The following is a 26522-nucleotide window of genomic DNA, read 5'->3' as shown; positions in this document are numbered from 1 at the left end:
AGATACTCATGACAGAAGCTCATGAAAATTCGACCAGATTCACCGTTTTCGAGATACTCGTTCACAGGTTCTGCGTAATAATAATCTGCCCTTTGTCAAAGTCGATTATCTCAATGAATTTCCCCATTTGCAGCTCATATCTTCGCTAGGGTGATCCGAGTCTGTGTCGGCTCCGCTTGCATACTTTTGTTACGGCGTCACTGGCCCGCAAAGCCCCCAGGCGGCATCCGACGTCGCGGTGGGCAGTGTTCATAATATTTTAGCTGATCGGTGCATCTTGAGATATTGCTTGGTGGCAAATTGCCTGGCTCTGGATACGAAGTACTCTAGACATTCTCGCGATTTTCATTTGTCACATAGTATGTCACTCATTCATTTTGGGCAGTGGTTGTTAACTTAAAGAATGCTGGGTTGCGTCATAGTACGACGTCAACGTTAAACTGTTGGCCATCCTATAACTGGCTGAGTAAAACAGTTAAAAATGTCAGAGGGACAACATAGACATACATATATGATACAATGTAGTGCCAAGAAAATTAACGATCTGTTAGATAACGCACAGTTTGGCTGTAGGAATGCTAAAGAAAACATAGAGAAAATTTGAATTTGCAGCTGATAATGGAAGCAAGACTTAAGAAAAATCAAGACACGCTCATGGCATTTCTTGACCTAGACACAACGTTCGACCAAGTAAAAGGGTGTAAAACATTCGAAATTCTCAGGAAGATAGACGTAAGCGTAAGGAAATATGTGCAAAGTGCAATATGTACAAGAACCAAGAGCGAACAATAAGGATGAAAGGCCAACATCGAAGTGGTCGGATATAAAAGGTTATAAGACAGGGAAATAATCTTTCAACATTACTGGTAGACCAAACGAGCAATGACGGAAATAGAAGGAAAGTTCGGCAGTGGGATAAAAATTCAGGGTGAAAGGATATCAACGATAAGATTCACTGATGACACTGCTATCCTCAATGAAAATAAAGGATTACAGGATTTGTCGAATGGACTGAGCATTCTAATGAACACGCAGTATGGATTGAGAGTAAACAAAAGAGAGACGAAAGTAACGGGAAGTAGCATAAATGCAATTAGTGTAAAACTTTGCATCAGAAACCGCAACCACGAAGAAAACGAACCGAAGCAATTCTGCTGCCTTTAATCAGAGTAACACGTGGCGGACGAAGCAAGGAGAACGTAAGAAGTTCACTAGCACAGACAAAGGAAGATTCAAGTACTCTATTAGTTCAAAAATTGGCCTTACTGTAAGGAATACATTTCTGAAAATGTACGTTTGGAGCACAGCACTGTGTGGTAGTGAAACATGGATTGTAGGAAAGCCGGAAAAGGGGACAATCGCAATGTTTGTGATGTAGTGCTGCAGAAGAACGTTGAAAACTAGGTGGACTGATGAGGTGAGAAATGAGGAGGTAATTTCCAAGAATGATTGCCTATCGAAGTCGCAAACGATGCAGATCGAACGTGCGATTGTAAATCGATCATGCGACTCTGGTGGAGGGCGTTATGAGTATGTTTACGGTGGTCACGACCGCAACGACAAAAGAAGAGCGTTACAAAAATACTCGTCATTACAAAGGAGACGACTTACCTTACTTGTCGTCGGTGTTGTCGTCATGTGAAAGTCTATGTGATGTGTACGCTACGGGAACAATTCCCTTTTTGCCATAGCCTGGATAAACTCTGCCAATGTCAGGCAAGAATATGGGTAGACTGCCACTTGCATAACTTTTCCCTGCAAACACAACTTGTGGATATAGAGGTACTGAAACAGGTATAGTTCGTCTCTTTGTCCTGGACGCCCTTCTCTTTTAATGGAAGACTTCACAGGTTTCCATAGCTGCTCGATGTTCTGCGTGTGCACACTCGGGTCATCCGAAGACACGAACTTCACAGAGTGATTCACTATTCCATCGAATACCCAAATATGATCGATTTCACTCTTTGAAGGTCGTCCTCTCCGATTCTTCCTTCTTGCTATGTGGGATTCGTCCACTTCAACAACTTTACTCGGTCCACCAATAGGTACACTGTCGTTCGCCACTACCACATAACACACTTCTCTGCAAAACTCGAAATAGTCGCACACGGTAGTAGCAGATAAGTCAATTTCCGATGCTGTTACTTGCAAGGTTCAGTCTCGAATCCAGCAAGATAGAAGAAATTCGCTGGTCTGAATGGATAATTTGGAAGAGTCGAACCATGTATTCTTTCTGATACTTGTTCGTTTTCCGCACTGTCCGCAATGAAATTGAAACGGTATTTCAGGATCGAAACTCTTCTTACAAAGTTTTACACACTTCGCAACACCACAGTCTACACAGTCCCTCCTTTCGTCGTCCGGTAGTACTCCATATTTGCGCCAAAAAGTGAAACAATTTTCTACGCTGGATAAGCATGGAATTAGATTTTTCCACGTGAGAGAATCCGCCGAAGAAACGCCTAGAACACCAGACATCCCACTCATTACCGACAGACATCGTCTGGGTTTCCCTAGCGACTCACAAATAATTCGTGGAAGTATGTAACTTAGAGCAACTAAGGGAACGAAGAAAAACAGATAAAAATGACGATCACAAATAATTGATCATAACTCCCGCACCAGTCGCATGATCGATTTACAATTGCACGTTCGATATGAATCGTTTGGACCCCGCGTCTTCGATAGGCAATCATTCCTGGAAATTACCAATGAGGAGGTTCTCCGCAAAATCGGGAAACGCTGACTAGAAGAAGTGAGAGGAGTACAGGACATTTCTTGAGACATCAAGGCGTAACTTCCACGGTACTCGATGGACTGTAGAGGCAAAAAATTGTAGAATACAGAGATTGGAGTATATCCAACAAAAAATTAAGGACGATGTTTGTAAGTGCTACCCCGAGATAAAGAGGTAGACACAGAAGAGGAATTCGTGGCAGAGCTGCATCAAACCGTTCACAAGGCTGATGACTCGTAACAAATAAAATAGTACCATGGCTTCTGGTTGATGACAGCTTCGAGATACAAATTTCACAACATAGATGGCTGTCTGATGTCACAGAACATAAAATGGACTTACCGAATTCCTGCCGCTGCTTCTGTCCAAGTTGCTCAAAATCCTGCCTCAGAGCCGCACATACTTCCCTCCACGCTGTATCCTTCAGCTTGCGGTCCTTGTAGGCGTAGAGAGTCTTGTCCCATATGACAGGTCTCTGCTGCACGAGCGCTATCAGCTGCTGCGTGTTTATTTCGTCCATGCCTGCCCGCTGCACACGGCACCGCAGACAGACGCCGTGTCGGTCGTCATACGGCGGAAAAGCCGAGTCGATCTGCGCCGCTCAGCGCCGCCTGCAAACGCTGCCTAGCAACCAACGGCGGCGCCGCCGGAGCCTGGCACGGCGATTTCGCCGGCTCGCTGCCGCTGCCGCCTGTACTGCGTCACGACCATGTAGGTATAACAAGGGGCGCGGGCACTAACTACACTGTACGTTGCCTTGACGCCGGAGCCGCCTTGTGAAACTCACCAAAACATTACCAGACTACTGTTTACGATTTATTCTTGTGCACGCAACAGAAAATATAACAGAGCTTTCGTGGCGACAGAGCGTCAGAAAGGCATTTTCAGACATTTTTCTGGTCTGAAATGTGTATTTGACTCAGTTCGCTTCGTTAATGTAACTTCCTATTTGTTATACGTTTCGAATAACCAAGTGGGGAAGTACCAGGTGATCAAAAAGTCAGTATAAATTTGAAAACTGGATAAATCACGGAATAATGTAGATAGAGAGGTACAAATTGACACATATGCTTGGAATGACATGGGGTTTTATTAGAACCGAAAAAATACAAACGTTCAAAAAATGTCCGACAGATGGCGCTCCATCTGATCAGAATAGCAATAATTAGCATAACAAAGTAAGACAAAGCAAAGATGATGTTCTTTACAGGAAATGCTCAATATGCCCACCATCATTCCTTAACAATAGCTGTAGTCGAGGAATAATGTTGTGAACAGCACTGTAAAGCATGTCCGGAGTTATGGTGAGGCATTGGCGTCGGATGTTGTCTTTCAGCATCCCTAGAGATGTCGGTCCTTCACGATACACTTGCGACTTCAGGTAACCCCAAAGCCAATAACCGCTCGGACTGTCTGAGGACATGGGAGGCCAAGCATGACGAAAGTGGCGGCTGAGCACACGATCATCACCAAACGACGCGCGCAAGAGATCTTTCACGCGTCTAGCAATATGGGGTGTTTTTTTTTTTTTGGTTCTAATAAAACCCCATGTCACTCCAAGCATGTGTGTCAATTTTTACCTCTCTTTCTGCATTATTCCGTGGTTTATTAAGTTTTCAAATTTATACTGATTTTTTGATCACCCGGTACATAACATGAAAGGCTGTTTTCGTAATCCAACATCATATATATCATTTTCAATAGTGTTTTCTTGCCGGTACGCCACATCCCCTGTATTACTTAAGCAAAATTAATGATTGAGACATCTTTTGCCAGATTTTGTTCACTATCAATGACAAAAAAGCTCAAATAGCTAATGCTATTTGATTCGCCAAAAAACTTTATTTTGAATACATTTTTATAAAATCAAAGCAGAAGGTACCACCTATTGATTCAGATGGCTCTGAGCACTGTGGGACTTAACATCTGAGGTCATCAGTCCCCTAGAACTTAGAACTACTTAAACCTACCTAACCTAAGGACATCACACACTTCCATGCTCGAGGCAGGATTCGAACCTGCGACCGTAGCGGTCGCGCGGTTCCAGACTGAAGCGCCTAGAACCGCTCGGCCACTCCGACCGGCGTACCATCTATTAACAATCTGTTTAACTTACATGCACGACAGCTGTTGCAGCTGTTTTTATTCTTTACGCAAGTGTATGTAGTCTAACATGCGATTTCGATCATACATATCGACGTAGAGAATTTAGAAGACGCCCTCTACCCACAAACTAATTTTCTGTTATACACGACAGCGATTGGAGTTGTTTACTTTCTTTAATCTTGCGTTGTGCACTGCGCGAATAAACTAAATTACATCAACGTTCATCATCACTTGTAAGTACCGTTTACTTTTATAACTTGAGGTGACTGCATCAGCACAGCTAAATTCGTTGACTCCGATAAAACTGTGCTCGTACCCCATATTGACTCTCTGGTCCAACCTTGCCTTTCAAAATGAGAAGAAAACAATTCCCAATAAAAGAAGCCTTCGCTACGACCATTAATAAAGCGCCAGGTCTGACACATCAAAGAGCAGGATCGAATTTACCAGAACCTTTTTTTCCATGGACAATCATACGTGACTTTTTCACGAGTTCATACATTCAGTGATATTTGTTTATCCTAAAGACATATACAGCCAAAACGTAAATGATGGTCACATTATAACTGCTAACGTAGTTTCCAAAGAAGTTTTGTAAAGTAAAGAAGCTATAACAATAGTTTTTTTCTGACAAAGACAATATCTGCTTTTTGTATGTTTTACAATTAACCATGTTGTATATAATGATGCCGATTTTTTTACTGTGTGACTGATATTTTATGTAAACTGAAGATGGAGAACGGGAGAATGGAAATGAAAGGGAAGGAACTGACGGTATCACTTGCACTAGGACTTTATGCTGAAGCACCGACGAGGAGTGAAAACGCATGCAGGAAGGGGACTCGAATCCGTGACCTCCTGCTTGCTAGGCTGTTCCGTTAACCACTGCGTCACCTGCACACAATGTTTATCGCACATGCGCAGACTGTCTAAGAACGCTGTCCAGCAGACCCATACACCCATCCAGCGCCACCTATACACAGGTCGAATCCACATCCTCCATGCTCCCTAATTTTAGGTTCCTGCTGGAGACTGAACGGTAATGTGCATCCGCTCTGAGGACTGTGGATTCATGCCCAACGAGGCGGATCAGTTATATGAATGCGTGGTGGTTCTTTAGGACATATCTGAAAGAACAGACGCCATGCATTGGTACAAAAGACAAATATTTGTTACTACCATTCAAAATATAATACCTTTTATTAATAAATACTTCTATTTACTTATTTCGCCATTACTATTTGCCTAACGGACATAGGGTGAATTATTTTCACAGGTCAGTTCGTGTTCCTTAGCTCTACAACGAATATACAGAGTATGGGAAGGCCTTGATGGTCTTTAAATTTTCCTGTAATTCTTGATTTGATTTCAGAGTGCCTTGCAGTATTCTTCCGATTACCCTTTGGCATCACTCTTATCAAAACCGAGTCAAATTGTTTTTCAGGCTTCTTTGCATAATTCGGAATGTTTGAGAAAACCTCATTAAAGCATATACAATGCTTCAGAAGACACTTTACAATTGATTACACTTGCTCTCTATTCCTTACTAACTTCTACATTTGTTTGGAAGCAGTAATTAATTCAACAATAACTCTAATAGAGGCAGTGGTGCTAGCCTATTAGCAGCAGCACCAGCAGTAGTAGCAACAGTAGTAGTATAAGACAGTGCTTAATTTTTAAGATTTTAGGTGCCGGAACACATCTCTTCATCCATGTAAGTTTCAATTTTTGAAAACTTGTGATAAAACTAACAGTGAGAAATCATGTTTTACAAGATACTATGCTGAAATTCAGGTTTTTAAAACATAATTTCTTATAATCAAAACAATAAAACCTCAAGATTTCATATAAACAACACGTGATACCGCGTCTGTACCCAGAGCAGTGTCGCTTTGCTCCTCAGTTCTGCTCGATACTTATTAGTACAACTCGATAGTCTTCGTGACTGTGGCGTCGTGTTTTCAACTACTGCCAGCTGCAATGAGGGTCCAGTATTAATTAACAAAGCACTTAGCGATGAATGACGATGAAGATATTTCTGGCCCTTCGTATTCACGTCCAATTCCGACTTCCCAAAGGAGTAGGAAAAACAAAACAGGATGTAACGTGAGACACTGAGGTAGATGTTTAGTAAATACTATAAATTCAGTTCTGTGTTGCTTGGTGGATGACGGTTTTGGAGATGGGTTTCCATCTGCAGTTTATTTTTATCCTGTGTATTGAAAAACAATGTAGATTTTAGAGGGTTCCAAGAGAAAAACGAACTGTGTATGGAAACCTGTGTCTGAAACCGTCATCAACCGAAACAGACAAAGCTTCGCATTCATAGCAGACAATGCCTTTCTGTGCAGCCAGCTCCATCTTCTCCACTGACGATCGCGGCAATCCGTCGCCATCACTGGATAACAAACAACACTGCGGGGCGTTCCACAAACAATGCGACAGCGTAGAAGTCGCGTTTGCTGCAAAGGGGTGGTGGTCTAGTGGCAGGCACCGGCGCATGTAAGTTGGACGCTCTGTAGCGTCGTTGGATGACGTTTCTGGTCACGGATTCTTTCCTTCATTTGTTGATCGAGTAACCTTGAACAACCCATCAAAGTTGTCGCACCAATTTTGGAGCACCTTGTGTTAAAGAAACTATTGCTTCAACAAGTCCACTTATGAATGAAATGCTACAAAACTCTTATATATATTAAATAACCATGTAAATGTGACAAGAACTCACTGTTTACTTTGATTCCCAAGTAGACAAACATCCCAATAGGTCATCACTAAACCCATTCCTGTCCTTCAAGTCTTTTGTAACACACAATTGTAGGACAGGAATGGGTTAAGTAATCACCTATTAGGATGACGGTCTACTTGGGAATCAAAGTAAACAGTGCGTTCTTGTCATTTTTTTTTTTTTTACTTTATTGTTATTTTAATACCTGTACAAAGCAAGTAGGCTGGCAGCGGCACACTACGCCGCTCTTCAGCCATAGCGTTTTACAAAAGTAGAAAAACGGAGAAAGACAATGAAACAAAGTGACGGGCAAAAGAGAGAGGTCACAGAGACACAAAAAAACACGGAGCCGTTCAGACGTGACGATAACAACACTGAAAACACGTTGGCACGGCGCACAGAACACTGATGAATCCGACGGCACAAGTGAGCGTAGTAGTGGGACGGCGGACACCAAAAACACTAAACGGCGTCACACACACGAGACACAGAAGGCGATGATCTCCGGCGCGCGAATGTTCACTATGCGTGTGCGAGTCCGGGGACCTGCCAAGAGAGGAGGAGGAGGAAGGGGAGTGGGAGAGCGAGAGGGGAGAGCAGAGATGCCATGGGCAAAGGAGAGAGGGGGAGGGAGGAAGGGGAGGGGAAGCCCGGGGGAGAGGGGAGGAGGGAGGGGTGAAAGGAAAGAGAAGGGAGGGGAAAGGAGGGAGGGAGGGTGCCTAAAGGATAGGACACAGGAGGTGGGGGGGAGGATCAAAGTTGATAGGAGGGGTAGATGGAGGGGAGGAGGACATCATCAGGGAGGGGGAGCTGGCGGAAGCCACCTTGGGAGAGGGTAAGGAGGGTGGAGAGATGGAGACCGGGTGGGACATGGGAGTACAGGCGCGGCAGCGGGCGGGGGTGGGAGAGGATCGGGGAGACGAGCGGGTGAGGTGGATCGAGTTTACGGGAGGTGTATAGGATTCGGATCCTTTCGAGGAAGAGGAGGAGGTGGGGGAAGGGGATAAGGTCATACAGGATCCGCGTGGGGGAAGGGAGACGGATGCGATAGGCAAGGCGGAGAGCATGGCGTTCAAGGATTTGGAGGGATTTATAAAAGGAAGGGGGGGCGGAGATCCAGGCTGGATGGGCGTAACAGAGGATAGGGCGGATGAGGGACTTATAGGTGTGGAGGATGGTGGAGGGGTCCAGACCCCACGTTCGGCCGGAAAGGAGCTTGAGGAGACGGAGTCGGGAACGTGCCTTGGCTTGGATTGTCTGGAGATGGGGAGTCCAGGAGAGGCGACGGTCGAGGGTGACGCCAAGGTACTTAAGGGTGGGGGTGAGAGCGATGGGACGGCCATAAACGGTGAGATAGAAATCAAGGAGGCGGAAGGAGGGAGTGGTTTTGCCTACAATGATCGCCTGGGTTTTGGGCGTTCTTGTCATATTTACATGGTTATTTAATCGTAGGTTCTTTTCTGTCTATATTTTGTATATTAAATGCCCAAGAGAATATGAAAAGTAGTTCACTGTTTACCCTACAATTATATATTACAAAATTCTTGTATACAAGAGTTTTGTATATACAGGGTGGTCCATTAATCGTGACAGGGCCAAATATCTCACGAAATAAGCGTCAAACGAAAAAACTGCAAAGAACGATACTTCACTAGCTTGAAGGGGGAAACCAGATGGTTGGCCCGCTAGATGGCGCTGCCATTGGTCAAACGGATATCAACTGCGTTTTTTAAAATAGGACCCCCATTTTTTATCACATATTCGTGTCGTACGTAAATAAATATGAATGTTTTAGTTGGACCACTTTTTTCGCTTTGTGACAGATGGCGCTGTAATAGTCACAAACATATGGCTCACGATTTTAGACGAACAGTTGGTAACAGGTAGGTTTTTTAAATTAAGATACAGAACGTAGGTACGTTTGAACAATTTATTTCGGTTGTTCCAATGTGATACATGTTCCTTTCTGAACTTACCATTTCTGAGAACGCATGCTGTTACAGCGTGACTACCTGTAAATACCACATTAATGCAATAAATACTCAAAATGATGTCCGTCAGCCTCAATACATTTGGCAATACGTGTAACGACATTCCTCTCAACAGCGAGTAGTTCGCCTTCCGTAATGTTCGCAAATGCATTTACAGTGCACTGACGCATGCTGTTAGGAGTTGTCGGTGGATCACGATAGCACATATCATTCAACTTTCCCCATAGAAAGAAATCCGGGGACGTCAGATCCAGTGAACGTGCTGGCCATGGTAAGGTGCTTCGACGACCAATCCACCTGTCATGAAATATGCTATTCAATACCGCTCCAACCGCACGCGAGCTATGTACCGGACATCCATCATGTTGGAAGTACATCGCCATTTCGTCATGCAGTGAAACATATTGTAGTAACATCGGTAGGACATTACGTAGGAAACCAGCATACATTGCACCATTTAGATTGCCATCGATAAAATGGGGGCCAGTTATCCTTCCTCCCATAATGCTGCACCACACATCAACACGCCAAAGTCGCTGATGTTCCACTTGTCGCAGCCATCGTGGATTTTTCGTTGCCCAGTAGTGCATATTATGCCGGTTAACGTTACCGCTGTTGGTGAAAGACGCTTCGTCGCTAAATAGAACGCGTGCAAAAAATCTGTCATCGTCTCGTAATTATTCTTGTACCCAGTGGCAGAACTGTACACGACGTTCAAAGTCGTCGCCATGCAATTCCTGGTGCATAGAAATATGGTATGGGTGCATCGATGGTGATGTAGCATTCTCAACACCGACGTTTTTGAGATTCCCGATTCTCGCACAATTTATCTGCTACTGGTGTCCGGATTAGCCGCGACAGCAGCTAAAGCACCTACTAGGGCATCATCATTTGTTGCAGGTCGTGGTTGACGTTTCACATGTGGCTGAACACTTCCTGTTTCCATAAATAACGTAACTATCCGGAGAACGGTCCGGACACTTGGATGATGTCGTCCAGGATACCGAGGAGCATACATAGCATACACTCGTTGGGCATTTTGTTCACAATAGTCATACATCAACACGATATCGACCTTTCCCGCAATTGGTAAACGGTCTATTTTAACACGGGTAACGTATCACGAAGCAAATACCGTCCGCACTGGCGGAATGTTACGTGATACCACGTACTTATACGTTTGTAACTATTACAGCGCCATCTATCACAAAGCGAAAAAAGTGGTCCAACTAGAATATTCATATTTCTTTACGTACTACACGAATATGTAATAAAAATGGGGGTTCCTATTTTAAAAAACGCAGTTGATATCCGTTTGGCGTATAGCAGCGCCATCTAGTGGGCCAACCATAGCGCCATCTGGTTTCCCCCCTTCAAGCTAGACGAGTTTCGTTCTTTGTAGTTTTTTCGTTTGATGCTTATTTCGTGAGATATTTGGCCCGGTCACTATCAATGGACCATATATATATATATACAGGGTGAGTCACCTAACGTTACCGCTGGATATATTTCGTAAACCACATCAAATACTGACGAACCGATTCCACAGACCGAACGTGAGGAGAGAGGCTAGTGTAATTGTTTAATACAAACCATACAAAAATCCATGGAAGTATGTTTTTGAACACAAACCTACGTTTTTTTAAAAAATGGAACCACGTTAGTTTTGTTAGCACATCTGAACATATAAACAAATACGTAATCAGTGCCGTTTGTTGCATTGTAAAACGTTAATTACATCCGGAGATATTGTAACCTAAAGTTGACGCTTGAGTACCACTCCTCCGCTGTTCGATCGTGTGTATCGGAGAGCACCGAATTACGTAGGGATCCAAAGGGAACGATGATGGACCTTAGGTACAGAAGAGACTGGAACAGCACATTACGTCCACATGTTAACACCATTTTATTGGTCTTTTTCACTGACGCACATGTACATTACCATAGGACGTGGAGGACGCATAAATTGGCCAGCCCGTTCTCCTGATTTTACACCTCTGGACTTCTTTCTGTGGGGTACGTTAAAGGAGAATGTGTACCGTGATGTGCCTACAACCCCAGAGGATATGAAACAACGTATTGTGGCAGCCTGCGGCGACATTACACCAGATGTACTGCGGCGTGTACGACATTCATTACGCCAGAGATTGCAATTGTGTGCAGCAAATGATGGCCACCACATTGAACATCTATTGGCCTGACATGTCGGGACACACTCTATTCCACTCCGTAATTGAAAACGGAAACCAAATGTGTACGTGTACCTCACCCCTCATGGTAATGTACATGTGCGTCAGTGACAAAGACCATTAAAAAGGTGTTAGCACGTGGACGTAATGTGCTGTTCCAGTCTCTTCTGTACCTAAGGTCCATCACCGTTCCCTTTGGATCCCTACGTAATTCGGTGCTCTCCGATACACACGATTGAACAGCGGAGGAGTGGTACTCAAGCGTCAACCTTAGGCTACAATATCTCCGGATGTAATTAAAATTTTACAATGCAACAAACGGCACTGATTACGTATTTGTTTATATGTTCTGATGTGCTAACAAAACTAACGGGGTTCCATTTAAAAAACGTAGGTTTGTGTTAAAAAACATACTTCCGTGCATTTTTTATGGTTTATATTAACCAATTACACTAGCCCCTCTCCTCACGTTCGGTCTGTGGAATCGATTCGTCAGTATTTGAAGTGGTTTACGAAATATATCCAGCGGTAATGTTAGGTGACTCACCCTGTATATATATATATCTGTCTCTATTTTGTATATTAAATGCCCAAGCGAATATGACAAGTAGTTCACTGTTTACTCTAGTTGGAGAATACCGGATGCATCTTGCTTGCTGTGAAGTGCTGGGCGCGCTCTTGTCATATGGCGTTACGCGGGATTCCATGCCGAACTAAGTTGGTAACCTTCTTCCCTATCGCCAAGATTCTAGTGGGTCCTTATTTCTATGGATTCCTTTCTTAATGCTGTCCCAATAGCCGGTTAATAAAAATTAAAGTAATATTTCAGGACAACCAAGGAGAATGCCTAGTTAAAAAGGCAAAACTCTTCTCGGTGTATGAATGAAAATTCGCATGCAGCCGGCAAAGAGACGTTTTGGTTGCTAACTGTTTCAATTTATATACACCGATGTCGTTTCATGCAACCTGCAATGTTATATCTGTCGTTCAAAAACCAAGAGCGAGATTTTCATATTCTCACGCTCGCTATACGCAAACTATTAGCCCTACAGAAAAAATGAACAGGACCTTTTTGTAGAAAATTTAATGTAGTTATGTTTTGTACTGGGTACGTTTGCGTTAGAATGAACGATTTTCGAATTATTCAAGAAAAACGAACAAAAGTGTTCTTCAAATGCACCTCCACATTCATACCTCGCCAATCAGGATTTCTAGTATGTTGTTCGTGGCATTCCTTCCTACCTCTGTACAAAAATTTACGATTAAACAAACTATTCGCGATATTCATCCTTTTCTGGTCGCATTAATTGGGCTGTTATGCCACTAGCAGAATTGACTAATTCGTTAGCATTACTAATTTAAAAGTGCCCTTGAGGGTAATGAAAGATAAAGACTTTTGTAAATTTTATGCAAAAACTAATTACGTTTACAGATCTATCCAAACTTAATCCTTACAAGCACAGTAGTTTCGTAGGCTGAAGGCCTGACCAATACAACGATGTAATTGTTTATTTTAGCTGTTGAAGTTCAAAAAATTGTTAGGTAAAAGTTACACAGACGTCAATTTTACAAATTACAAGTGCTCGAGTAAGCCGGTGGCTTAATAAGGCCAGGCAATGAAGACTAAAAAAGGTCGTATGTGGGAAATGATTCGTGCAGTCACAAATTTTCGTGCAGTCGTAGGAGGGAGTGCCATGAATAACATATTAGAGATTCCGACCGGTGGGGGCTGTGTGGGAGTGGGGTTGCGTATGGAGGTCACTTTTACACGTTTTTCTCGAATAAATCGAAAACTACGGCCTCTACTGAAACCGTATCCCAGTACGAAATTTAACTATATTAAATTTCCTACAAAAAGGTGCTGTGCGTATTTTTCAGTAGGTCTAATAATTTGCGCGTAGCGAGCGCAAGAAAGTGAAAATCCAGTGCGTGGTTTCTGAAGGCCATATATAATACTGCGCGTTGCATAAAACGACAGTGGTAGGGGCAGCCGGCTCACCCTGTATAGCGGCTACGAAAGATGGCCAACACAAGAAACGTATTAATAGCTTTGAGCCTGTTTCCATATTCATGTGTAAGAGTATAAGAAGAAATCAGAATGATAAATAGAAAGGTAAAAGAAAATGGAATGAATGACTTGAGATATTGGCTGTCGTTTCCTCGAAGCCTTTCGTGCTGGCCGGCCGGAGTGGCCGAGCGGTTAAAGGCGCTACAGTCTGGAACCGCACGACCGCTACGGTCGCAGGTTCGAACCCTGCCTCGGGCATGGATGTGTGTGATGTCCTTAGGTTAGTTAGGTCTAAGTAGTTCTAAGTTCTAGGGGACTTATGACCACAGCAGTTGAGTCCCATAGTGTTCAGAGCCATTTGAACCATTTTGAACCTTTCGTGCTGTCTCCGAAAGACATCACGACACCAGTGTTTACTGATGTGAGCCCTTACTGTAATATACACCGGAGTGTCAAAAAGTCATGAGATATTGATATGCCGATATACAGATGGCGGTAGTGTCGAGTACATAAGATATAAAAGGGCAGGGCGTTGGCAGAACTACCATTTACATTCAGGTGATTCATGTGATAAGGTTTGCGATGTGATTATGGCCGCACGACGGAAATTGATAGACTTTGAAAGCGGAATCGTAGTTGGGCTAGACGCATGCTACATTCCATTTCGAGATCCGCATTGTCAAGAGTGAGCAGAGAAAACCAAATTTCAGACATTACCTCTGGCCACGGTCAACACAGTTGCTCGAGGACCTTCACTTAACAACCGAGAAGAAAGGCGTTTGCTTAGAGTAGTCAGTGCCAACGGACAAGCAACACTGCGTGACATAAGCACGGAAATCAATGTGAGGCTCACGACGAACGTATCCGTTAGGACAGTGTTGCGAAGCTTGGAGTTAATGGGCTATGGCAGCAGACGACCGACGCGAATGCCTCTGCTATTGGTATGACATAGCCTGCAGCACCTCTCCTTTGCTCTCTAGACGACTGGAAAATCGTGACCTGTTTAGATGAGCCCTGTTTCGGTTGGTAAGAGCTGATGGTAGGGTTCGAGTGGACCCAGACCCAGGTTGTCAGCCAGCCGGGGTGGCCGAGCGGTTCTAGGTGCTACAGTCTGGAACCGCGTGACCACTACGGTCGCAGGTTCGAATCCTGCCTCGGGCATGGATGTGTGTGATGTCCTTAGGTTAGTTAGGTTTAAGTAGTTCTAAGTTCTAGGGGACTGATGACCTCAGAAGTTAAGTCCTATAGTGTTCAGAGCCATTTGAACCATTTGAACCAGGTTGTCATCAAGCCACTGTGCAAGCTGGGTGATGGCTCCATGATGATGTGGGCTGTTTTTACATGCTCTGGTCCAACTGAACCTATCACTAACTGTAAATGGTTATGCTCGGCTACTTTGAGACCATTTGCAGCCATTCATGTTCCCAAACAACGATTCGCCTATCACCGAGCCACAATTGTTCGCGCCTAGTTTGAAGAACTTTCTGGACAATTGGCCACCCAGATCGCCCGCCATGAACATTTATGTGACATAATCGAGAGGTCAGTTCGTGCACAGATTCCTGGAGCAGCAACACTTTTGTAATTGTGGACGGTTATAGAGGCAACATGGCTTAATATTTTTGCTGAGGACTTCCAACGACTTGTTGAGTCCATGATACATGGAGTTGCTTCACTTCGCCGGGCGAAAAGAGGTCCGAAATGATATTAGGAGGTATCCCATGACTTTTGTCACCTCAGTGTAAGACTACACAAGGCAATGCGTGCGCCCGGATGCTGTAGCAGTGACTCAGTGACATGTGTAGGAATAAAGATGAACCCTCTACAAGCAATGAAGCGGCAATGCTTACACGACGCACGGAAGGCGTCGAACAGGACGAAACGGTGCCGGTCGTGGTCGAGCTGGCCGGGGCGGCGGCGGGGCCCCAGGTAGACACGCAATAGGGCGTCGACGTCGGCGTCGTGCTGGCTGGCGACGGCCAGCTGGTACTGGAAGGGGCGCGCCGTCAGGCGGCGCTGGCGCGCCAGCAGCCGAGGCCGCGACGAGTTGACCTCCGGCAGCCCGTTGTCCAGCTCAAACTCGAACTGCTCCAGGTGCGTCGACAGCGGCTTCACCAGCACGCTCTCCACCCTGACGCCGGGGAACTCCAGCTGGCAGGAACCCACAAAAGAACACACGAGACAGGGATTTTTATGACATCTTTCTTTTCAGGGCTACTACAAAGACTGCTCAAAGACAGAGCGAGAGGCATGCGCATTCAAAGAGTAGGATTAGAACATGTCTACACCTTCGTCATAATAGACCTTTATAATTACCACCCTGTCTTCTGCAGATGCACGTTTGCAGTTAGTACCTGGTGGTTGTAAGTAAAATGTAACTATTCACGAGGCCCAGTGTGGGCTGTAATTACATTATGACAGTGAAACTTGTTAGGTATGATATTACGTCAATGAGGACACGATTTGCACTGGAAAAAAATTAGTTCCAATTTTAGACACCAGGTGCAAATCTGGCGCTGTATACTGTTCCTATGACGCTATGACAGCTACCCTGTCGTTTCAGAAGCCATAGCGTGAGTGAACAGTGTGGCTATCGAGAACAGAGACTGTTAGTGAAATTTTTTTTCTGTGGGTGGCAGCAATTACAGCACTGCACTGCAGTCAGAGAGTAGTGCTGACTGAAATGTCTGAGGAGAGCCCCGATGTCATTAAATGGTTTAAAGAAGATGGTTCAAAAATGGCTCTGAGCACTATGGGACTTAACATCTGAGGTCTTCAGTCCCCTAGAACTTAGAACTACTTAAACCTAACTAACCTAAGGACATCACACACTTCCATGTCCGAGGCAGGATTCGAACCTGCGACCGTAGCGGTCGCGCGGTTCCAGACTGAAGCGCCTAGAACCTCTCGGCCACAACGGCCGGCTAAAGAAGATGATAATGAAATTCGAAAACACGTGTGTTTCACTCCTGGAAGTCCTATCCCTTGGAAGTTACTGACACGTTTGTGGTTGCTGTGACTGACCATACAACACGTGACCCGGGTAGGGCTAGTGCTCGTGCAGTGTCACGAGAATTGTCCATCTCATAGTCAACAGTATGGAAAGTTTTGCGGTCTGTACATTCGTACCTGCACAAGATGCAGTTGGAGGAGAAACTGAAACCTCATGGTCTGCAGCAACGTTCTAAATTTGCTATTCGATTTCTGGCACGGATCGAAGTTGATGTATGTGGCCGGGCAATGTTCTATGAACTGACGAGGCACATCCTCCAGGATGCAGTGAATACACAGAACTGCCGAATTTGGGGCAATGTTAGAAAACGTGTTCTGCACGAAGAAGCGTTTCACTGCCGCATGTGACTGTGTGGTGTAGATTCACAAGCAGCTTTATTCTTGGTTCGTTCTTCTTTGAAGAGAGTACACCCAGAGTGGCAGTCAGGTGCACCGTAACGTCTGCACGCTATCGAGGCATCCTTACACAGCATATGATTCCTGATTTGGAAGAGCTCAACTGTGTGGAAACCACTGTTTTCATGCAAGATGGGGCAACAGCTCATGTCTCTCACACGGTGAAACATACGTTTAATGCGACCTTCGAGGAACGTGTTACCCCCAGAACTTTTGCCTATACCTGGCCTGCTAGATCACCTGTACTGAATCCGCGTTACTTTTGGGTCTGTAGATCTCTAAAGCAATGCGTTTACCAGGGACACATTCAGTATCTACCTGATATGAAGGCCACTATATATGAGCACGCTGCTAACATTCCACTGGAACTGCTGCGAGAAACTGTTGATCACGTCGTTTTACGGATTAAGCATTTCATTGACGTCTCCAGTGCTCATACTGAAGAAACTGTGAATGTTGCGGTTAATAACAAAATCAAAATTATGCCTTTCTCACATATTTTAACTTTTTTGCCCACGTTCCGTTCCTAATCCATTACATATTAAAACATTTCTGTACATCTTTGGTTGCATTCACAGCGCCAGATTTGCAACTGGTGGCCAAAACTGGAACTAATAGTTTTCCAGCTTAAATCGCACTAACGCATTTTAAATATCTGTCAAGTTTCGTGGCCGCACAGTAATCGCAGCTCACAATGAATCTCCCTGAGTAGCTGCACTTTATTATAACCACCTGGTACCACTATAGTCATGTACACTCTATTCCACCGCGGCCAATTCGGTTGTGTTCTATCAATGACAGTGTAAAAATGTCCGCTCCTATACTAGTTAGCGTCAAGGAGGAACAACGGGCAGTGATTAGAGTTCTTTGGTCGGAAGGAATCAAAGAGGCTGAAATTCATCGTCGATATTCAGCATAATAGAGGGACAGTGCCGTAACACGTAAAAGTTTTTATCTGTGGATCGAGATATTTAAAAGTGGCTGAACAAGTGTGACACATGAAGAGAGAGCAAGACCCTCGTCAATATTCACCACACTCAAGAGATTCAGCAAGCACAAGAGATGGTTTCAGCGGGTAGGTGAGTACACATCAATACGTTAGCTTCTTCTTAGGACGTCAGTTATTGTTCTTCCTATCAAACTATCCACGATGAACGCGGCTTCCATAAAGTTACTGCGCGGTGGATACCAGGATAGCTTACTGAAAAACTCAACGTGAAACAAGTTGACATTGGCAACGCTTGCTAGGCTGTTTCAAAAGGGAAGGCGACTCATTTTTGACCAGGATAGTCACCGGTGATGAAACGTACGTTCTCCACTGCAAATCAGAATCAAAATGCCAGAGTACAGAGTGGAAACACCCTAGACACCAAAGGCAAAAAAAGCAGGTAATAAATAATGGAAGAGTCAGACACCGGCGGGAGAGGTTATGCTAACCATTTTCTCGGACTCAAATGGGCCTGAATTCGAATAGTACACTGTAAAGGGAACAACCATAAACGAAGAGTCTTATAGAGAACTATTGGAAAACAAGCTAAAGCTAGCAATTCGCAGCAGACGACGAGCTCTGTTGTCAAAGAAAGTGTTGCTGTTTCATGACAAAGCACGCCCGCACACAGCTCACCTCAATGTCGAAACCACTAAGAAAGTTGATTTTGGAAAACATCCATCCTACAGCTCACCGTCTTGTGGCCTACAACTTTCACTGTTCGGGCCGCTCAAGACTGCTTTCTGAGGTCGTCGATCTTCCTCGTATGTGGAGGTGCAGAAAGTAGTGCAAAAGTCAAAAACTTCTTCTATGCATAAATACACAAGCTTGCGGCCCGATTGACCAAGTGCGCTCAAAAGGATGGCGAATATGTTGAAAATAATGTGCATGCCGAACTACCCCTTTTTGTAAATACTGATACACTGTAGCACTGGCATAACAAACAGTATCCTTTTCACCTTTGCATAATGGTCTTATCACCTCGCGTCCAGTTTGACACAGACCTATTGGCGCTCAATGCCAGTCTCACTTTTGCAGCAACCTATAATGGATCAATATTTTCGATTTGCAACTATGGGACACCCTAGTTTCCCTAATCCTGTGAGAAACTGGTAGTGTTCCCAATAAATGACTACAAAATAGCTAAAGCGGCGTGAAAAGTCTTCATTCACTATGAAACCCATTAATTCATAAAACCTTTTTACTAAAACACGGTTTGAAAATTATTAGATATTAATAACAACGTAAAGAGTAGATAATTTTTTACTCTCCCTACATCTACATGACTACTCTGACATTGACTCTTAAGTGGCTGGCAAAGGATTCTTCGAACCACGTTCAGGTAATTTCTCTATCGCCCCACTGTCTTACAGCGCGTGGGAAAAATGGACAATTACATTTCTCCGGGAGGACGACGGTTCAATCCCGCGTCCGGCCATCCTGATTTAGGTTTTCCGTGATTTCCCTAAATCGCTCCAGGCAAATGCTGGGATGGTTACTTTGAAAGGGCACGGCCGACTTCCTTCCCCATCGTTCCCTAATCCGATGAGACCGATGACTTCGCTGTTTGGTCTCTTCCCAACAAACAACCCCAACAACCCCAACAATTACATTTTAGTTATTTTGTTACGATGATCATTTATTAGCATGTAGGTTGGCGACGTTAAAATATTTTCGCATTCAGAGAAGAAACTTTGTGACTGAAATGTCGTGAAAAGATCTCGCCGCAACTTAAAAAAAAAAAATAGCTCTGAGCACTATGGGACTTAACATCTGTGGTCATCAGTCCCCTAGAACTTAGAACTACTTAAACCTAACTAACCTATGGACATCACACACATCCGTGCCCGAGGCAGGATTCGAACCTGCGACCGTAGCGGTCACACGGTTCCAGAGTGAAGCACCTAGAACCGCACGGCCGCCGCAACTAAAAACAACGTTGTTTTAATGATTATCATACCAACTTATAAATCAATCCGTCACACTCTCTCATTTGTTTTGCGATAATACAGAACGAGCTTCCCTTCTTTGGAGTTTTTCGATGTTCTCCGTCATTCCTTCTGGTAAGTATCACATACCACACGGCAATAGGCCTACTCTATCAGAGGACGGACAAGCGTAGGGTAGGCAGTCTCTTTAGTAGACCTGTTGCATCGTCTGTGTGTTCTGCCTATTAAACGCTGTCTTTGGTTTACCTTCCCGATAGCACTATCTATGTGATCGTTCGAATTTAACTCTTTCGTAACTGTAATTCCTATGTGAATTCACAGCCTTTAGATTCGTGTGATTTATCGTGAAGACGAAATTTAACGGATTTCTTATAGTATTCATGTGGATAACCTCACACTTTTCCTTATTCAGAGACAATTAACCTCTTTTCTCACCACACGGATGTTTAAATCATTTCACAATTGCTTTGGTTTCTGTAGACTTATCTAGACGGTACAGGACAGCATCATCTGCAAAGAAATCTAATATCAGTGGCACATATTAACCATTCGTTAGTTATATAATCATTTAAATGTTTTGTAATGGAGGAAAATATAACGCTTATGAATTACGAGAGTTGAGAAACGGATAATGAATTATTCACTTCCGCACTGTACGCGTTTCGAGTCAGTGACACTTCGTTTCGAGTACACATTTTTATTACACTGAAAGCGTACAGTTTTTCTTCTGTACTTTTTATACTTTCCATCCATGTATTAAGTTCCAGATTTTCTTATTTTCTTGCCTTGTGCCTGCACCTGCACCTGGTGTAATAGGTGTGGAAGTCCTTGGGAAGTACTTTAAGTTAGATCGTTATTTTTCCATTGCACCAAGAACAAGACTTTTAATTTTTTAAAAAATAAGGTAGCTTTTATCTCATTACTATGGCCATTGAATTTGCATTTGATATTTGTTTTTATTTTGTCGTATCAATACGAGAAGTCTGGAGAAAGGTGAAAATTACCACCGTCAAGTGATTCTGAAGGTTGTACAGAATGATCACAACTTGGTTACTGGGTGTACTCTTCTTTTAGTTCCCCCTCTGACATTTCTTTTGGAACTTTCTTAATGTCTTCAGTACACAAATTTTCATGTGACCTGTCCAATAATTTATTTTTCTCTAAAGGCACATTTTATGGAATAAAAATACGATATCTGTTGTTATGGTCTTCAGTCCGGAGACTGGTTTGACGCAGCTTTCCACGCTACTGTATACTGTGCGAGACTCTTTATCTCCGAATAACTACTGCAATCTACATACTTCCGAATTATCTTTCTGTAGTCGTCTCTTGGTCTCCCGCTAAGATTTTTACAACCGTAGACTTCCTTCCATTGCCAGATTAACAGTTCCTTTACACCTTAGAATGTGTCCTGTCAACCGATCCCTTCTTTTAGTCGAGTTCTCTCATACATTTCTTTTCTCCCTAATTAAATTCAGTGCCTCTTAATGAGCAACCGAGCGAGGTGGCGCAGTGGTTAGCACACTGGACTCGCATTCGGGAGGACGACGGTTCAATCCCGTCTCCGGCCATCTTGATTTAGGTTTTCTGTGATTTCCCTAAATCGTTGCAGGCGAATGCCGAGATGGTTCCTTTGAAAGGGCACGGCCGATTTCCTTCCCAATCTTTCCCTAACCCGAGCTTGCGCTCCGTCTTTAATGACCTCATTGTCGACGGGACGTTAAACACTAACCACCACCATCTTAATGAGCTACCTAATCTTCACAGTTAATCTTCGGTATTTTCTATAGCGCCACATTTCAAAAGCTTCCGTTCTCCTCTTGTTAAAGCTATTGATCGCTCATGTTTCACTTCCATACAAGGCTACACTATACAAATTCTTTCAGGAAAGAGCTCCTAATATTTATATTCGCTTCCAACACATTTTTCTTTTTCAGAAGCTCTTTTCGTGCTATTGCCAGACTGCGTGTTGTAACCTCTGCACTTCGGCCATTATCACACATTATTGTTCAAATAGCGAAACTCTTCTACTACTTTCGGAGTCTCATTTAGTAATCTAAATCCCTGAGCAGCGCCTGATTTGTTCGACTATATTCCATTAACCTGGTTTTACTTTTGTTCATGTTCATCTTATAATCTCTTTTCATCAGACTAATCCACTTCGTTAAACTTATCTTTGTAGATTTTTTCCGTCTATGACAGAGCTGTAACGTCACTGTCAAACCTCAAAGCTTTTATTTCTTCTTCCTGCACTACAATACCGGTTCTAAATTTTTCCTTGACTTTCTTTACTGCTTGCTCAATGTGCAGTTTGAATAGTATTGCAGATAAGCTGTATATCTGTCTTATTCCCTTTTCAAACTCCTCAATTTCACACACCTACAACTAATATAACTGCAATGTTGTTTATGTACAGCCTCCAGATAACGTTTAGCTCCCTGTATTTTACTCCTGCTACCATGAATATGGGAAACAACATTCAGGAACATTTTAATAATAAGAGAAAATAGCGAACAGTGCGTAAGTAAGTTGACTTGATTAGAATGTCCTTTACTAATGGTTCAAATGGCTCTGAGCACTATGAGACTTAACTGCTGTGGTTATCAGTCCCCTAGAACTTAGAACTACTTAAACCTAACTAACCTAAGGACATCACACACATCCACGCCCGAGGCAGAATTCGAACCTGCGACCGTATCGGTCACGCGGTTCCAGACTGTAGCGCCTAGAACCGCACGGCCACTCCGGCCGGCGTTCTTTACAAATTAGAAACAAAATGGAATGCCTCGAGGAGAAAAACATTCCACGTATCAAGCATATTCATAACATGCTGCGAACTGGCAAACACAGACTCAGTAGCAACTAAGGAAATTTCAATAAGAACTGCCCGAATATTGCAAATGGTGACGTCTGTTATGAAAACCGAATAAGTATTTGGATGTGTATTCAAGCTTTACCGTTATTTGTGTAACATCACAGAAAGCAGGTCTTGAGGCAATCACTGAAAGTAGGGAAGTCACCACTTGCGGTAAGGGATTAGGAGAGAGTATAAGTTCATTGTTTTCTTTTTTCATGTATTTTCGTCCTCTTTGCTTTCACAGCCGTGAGCAGTTGAATCTGAGGTCAGCCGTGTTGCTGAGGTAATTTTTCTCTGGGACTTTGGAAGCGGGAAGGGCATCCAGCTACAAAGTTGATATAAATGAAGTTCGAAATCGTGCAATAGCTGATGCTACCCGACGGCGCGAACCCCTCGGCGATGGGACGACAGCCAGGACGAAGAAAAATCCCGCTGGCAGTTGGTCTCATAATCATGAATAGGCACGTTCCGGATACTTTTTCTTATTACTGGAGTTATTACGTCGCCTTTGCTTCGTAGTGGGATTCCCTGTACATGTGCGATAAATATGCAAAATAAGAGAAACAGCTTACGTGAATGTTCCATGGTTATCTTTGGTGATTTCTTTTTTGCAATGTTTTCCACACATCCTTCCATCGTCGCTTCTACAAAGAAGTTGCTCATCTCACAGCAATCCACTATCCACTCCGTTTTCAGCATCTTTCTGTAACACCACATTTCAAAACTTTTCGCTTTGCCGGTGCTAGTCTGCTTCTTATTTCCTCCTTGCATCGCACTTTATGCGTTATTTTGCGTCCAAGGCGGCAGTATTCATCGGCTTCGTGCACTACATGATTCGCAAATTTCATGTTACGTTCACTGCTAACGTCATTTCCGATGATTCTCCCTTCGTCTTTCGTTGGTCTTCTCCCGATCCACATCTGTGCTCATTAGACGGCCAACGTGCCGTCCTGCGATATATTGTTGAAGTATAACGTTACGGAGAACTCGAAGACAGGGGACGGCCACGTGCTATCGTCTCGGACGCTAGGCAAGTGGGAGTCGAGATCCTGCGTGGTATTGAGTGTGGCTCTTCTGAACGCGTCGATTCCGCATTAGCATGGCACTCGTGGAACACCACTCAACAACAGCATTATCGAAGAATGATAAACCACAGTCTCAATACGAAATTTCAGCGCCTCTACTGTTAAAGAGTTCGATACAATGTACCTTCGGACATGCATGGATGCATCGTACTTCTTCACAGCACAGGATGGTAATTTTATATTTATTGGCCGTTACCGGGCCTGCGGCTTACAAATAAAATAAATAAAATGTCTACCCTCTACGGGAATAACACTGATAGGATGTATGAATCAGGTATGACACATGGACAACGAGATATGGATGTATGTGTCTAGTTGAGGGTCGTCCACCTATAGCCGACGCAACCACTCGCACAACGCAGGAAATCAGGGTTCGAGTCCCTGTCCAGCACAAATTTTCACTGAAACTTCCTGGCAGATTAAAACTGTGTGCCGGACCGAGACTCGAACTTGGGACCTTTCCCTTTCGCGGCAAGTGCTCTACCAACTGAGCTACCCAAGCACGACTCACGCCCCGTCCTCACAGCTTCACTTCTGCCAGTACCTCGCCTCCTACCTTCCAAACTTTACAGAAGCTCTCCTGTGAACCTTGCAGAACCGAGTTCGAGTCTCGGTCCACCAAACAGTTTTAATCTGCCAGGTAGTTTCATGTCAGCGCACACTCCGCTGCAGAGTGAAAATTTCATTCTGGAAACATTTCCTAGGCTGTGGCTAAGCCATGTCTCCGCAATATCCTTTCTTTCTGGAGTGCTAGTTCTGCAAGGTTCACAGGAGAGCTTTTGTAAAGTTTGGAAGGTAGGAGGCGAGGCACTGGCGGAAGTGAAGCTGTGAGGACGTAGCGTGAGTCGTGCTTGGGTAGTTCAGATGGTAGAGCACTTGCCCGCGAAAGGCAAAGGTCCCGAGTTCGAGTCTCGGTCGGGCACACAGTTTTAATCTGCCAGGAAGTTTCATATCAGCACACACTCCGCTACAGAGTGAAAATCTCATTCTGGAGACAAATTTTCATCGTCGTCATTCTATTACACAGTTTGAGGTGGTTCATATTCGCAGCTGTGAATACGTTTCTTGACACTGTCGAGTTCCATCATGCGCTGTAGACGTTTCAACCTCTTACACGAAGCATACCACGATGTTCTCACGAACAACCAACAACCAACAATCAAATGCGATTTCTGAATGGGAAACCGGCTACGTAATCTGCCTTTACTTATGGAATGTAGATGGCGATAGGCCTTGCTACTTTGGCGGTTTCAAGGTAACGCTAATTATTTGCATTCAGGTTCACAGGAGAGCTTCTGTAAAGTTTGGAAGGTGGGAGGCGAGGTACTGGCAGAAGTAAAGCTGTGAGGACGGGGCGTGAGTCGTGCTTCCGTAGCTCATATGTTACAACACTTGCCCGCGAAAGGCAAAGGTCCCGAGTTCGAGTCTCGGTCCGGCACACAGTTTTAATCTGCCAGGAAGTTTTACTTGCATTCAGTTATACAGCACATTTCAAACCAATTTGATGTTTTGTTTGCATGTGGCATTCATGGTGGTATAATTCTGTTGGCCAGCAGTGTTTTTGTGTTCAGGGATAACATTCTGTTCCTGTGTGTTTACCGTGATTAATGTACTGAATAGTTGAAAAAAAACTACACTATCCAGTCACATTAATGTGACCGCCTCCTGTAATCGACGTCGACGTGCAATATCTGCTCACAGACAGCAAAAAAAAAAAAAAAATAAAAAAAAAAAAAAAAAAAAAAAATGGTTCAGATGGCTCTAAGCACTATGGGACTTCACATCTGAGATCATCAGTCCCCTAGACTTAGAACTACTTTAACCTAACTACCCTAAGGACATCACACACATCTGTGCCCGAGGCACGATTCGAACCTGCGACCGTAGCAGCAGCGCGGTTCCGGACTGAAGCGAAAAGAACCGCTCGGCCGCAACGGCCGGCTCACAGACAGCGGGCGACAGCTCTAGCAGTGAAGGATATTTAAAGCGTGTCGGCGGACACGAAAAATGTGGAGTCGTCGTCGTAATGCGGAAACGGAGTGATTTATTTGAGTTCAAAAGGACATGATCATTGGCTTTCGGGCCAAGGGTGGAAGCATTTCCAAAATGGCTAAGTTTGTAAACTGTTCACGTGTGGCCATGGTTAAAGTATACCGTGCAAGACAAAATGGCACTGAGGCAACTGTGGTGCAGCACATTCATAGACGTCAGGGTTGAACAGCGACTGCGGAGACGTGTATGGGCGAATAGACTGACCACCCAAATGAGCCAACAGTCTCCTCAATGACCGTTCAGCGAACATTGATTTACATGGACCTCCGCAGCAGGGCGCTTGATTCATTCACCCATACATACAGCAAGTAGACGTCCACTGAATGGCGACAGGTGACCTTATCAGATGAATCACGTTTTAGGTTCCATCAAGTACATAGCCGTTGGCATGTACGGATTGAAACGTCTGAAAGCAGGCACCCTGCAA

At 44.0% G+C, this 26522-nt stretch overlaps 1 protein-coding gene across 5 annotated transcripts in view; it reads right to left on the bottom strand.

Moving 5' to 3' along the window:
• The window catches only part of LOC124595670 (allergen Cr-PI-like), a 164810-nt gene that overhangs the window by 45933 nt on the left and 92355 nt on the right, over positions 1 to 26522 (bottom strand). For 4 of the 5 annotated variants that reach the window (XM_047134517.1, XM_047134516.1, XM_047134518.1 and 1 more), the window contains one exon: positions 15607 to 15907. In XM_047134517.1, the coding sequence (XP_046990473.1) occupies positions 15607 to 15907 (301 nt within the window). Of the gene's footprint in view, positions 1 to 15575; positions 15908 to 26522 lie in introns of all 5 variants that reach the window. The other variant, XM_047134520.1, reaches the window with a different exon arrangement.

The sequence above is a fragment of the Schistocerca americana genome, chromosome 2, assembly GCF_021461395.2.
Source record: "Schistocerca americana isolate TAMUIC-IGC-003095 chromosome 2, iqSchAmer2.1, whole genome shotgun sequence".
NCBI lineage: Eukaryota > Metazoa > Arthropoda > Insecta > Orthoptera > Acrididae > Schistocerca > Schistocerca americana.
The sequence above is the reverse complement of the archived record's forward strand: the minus strand, read 5'-3'. Positions and strand labels throughout refer to the sequence as shown.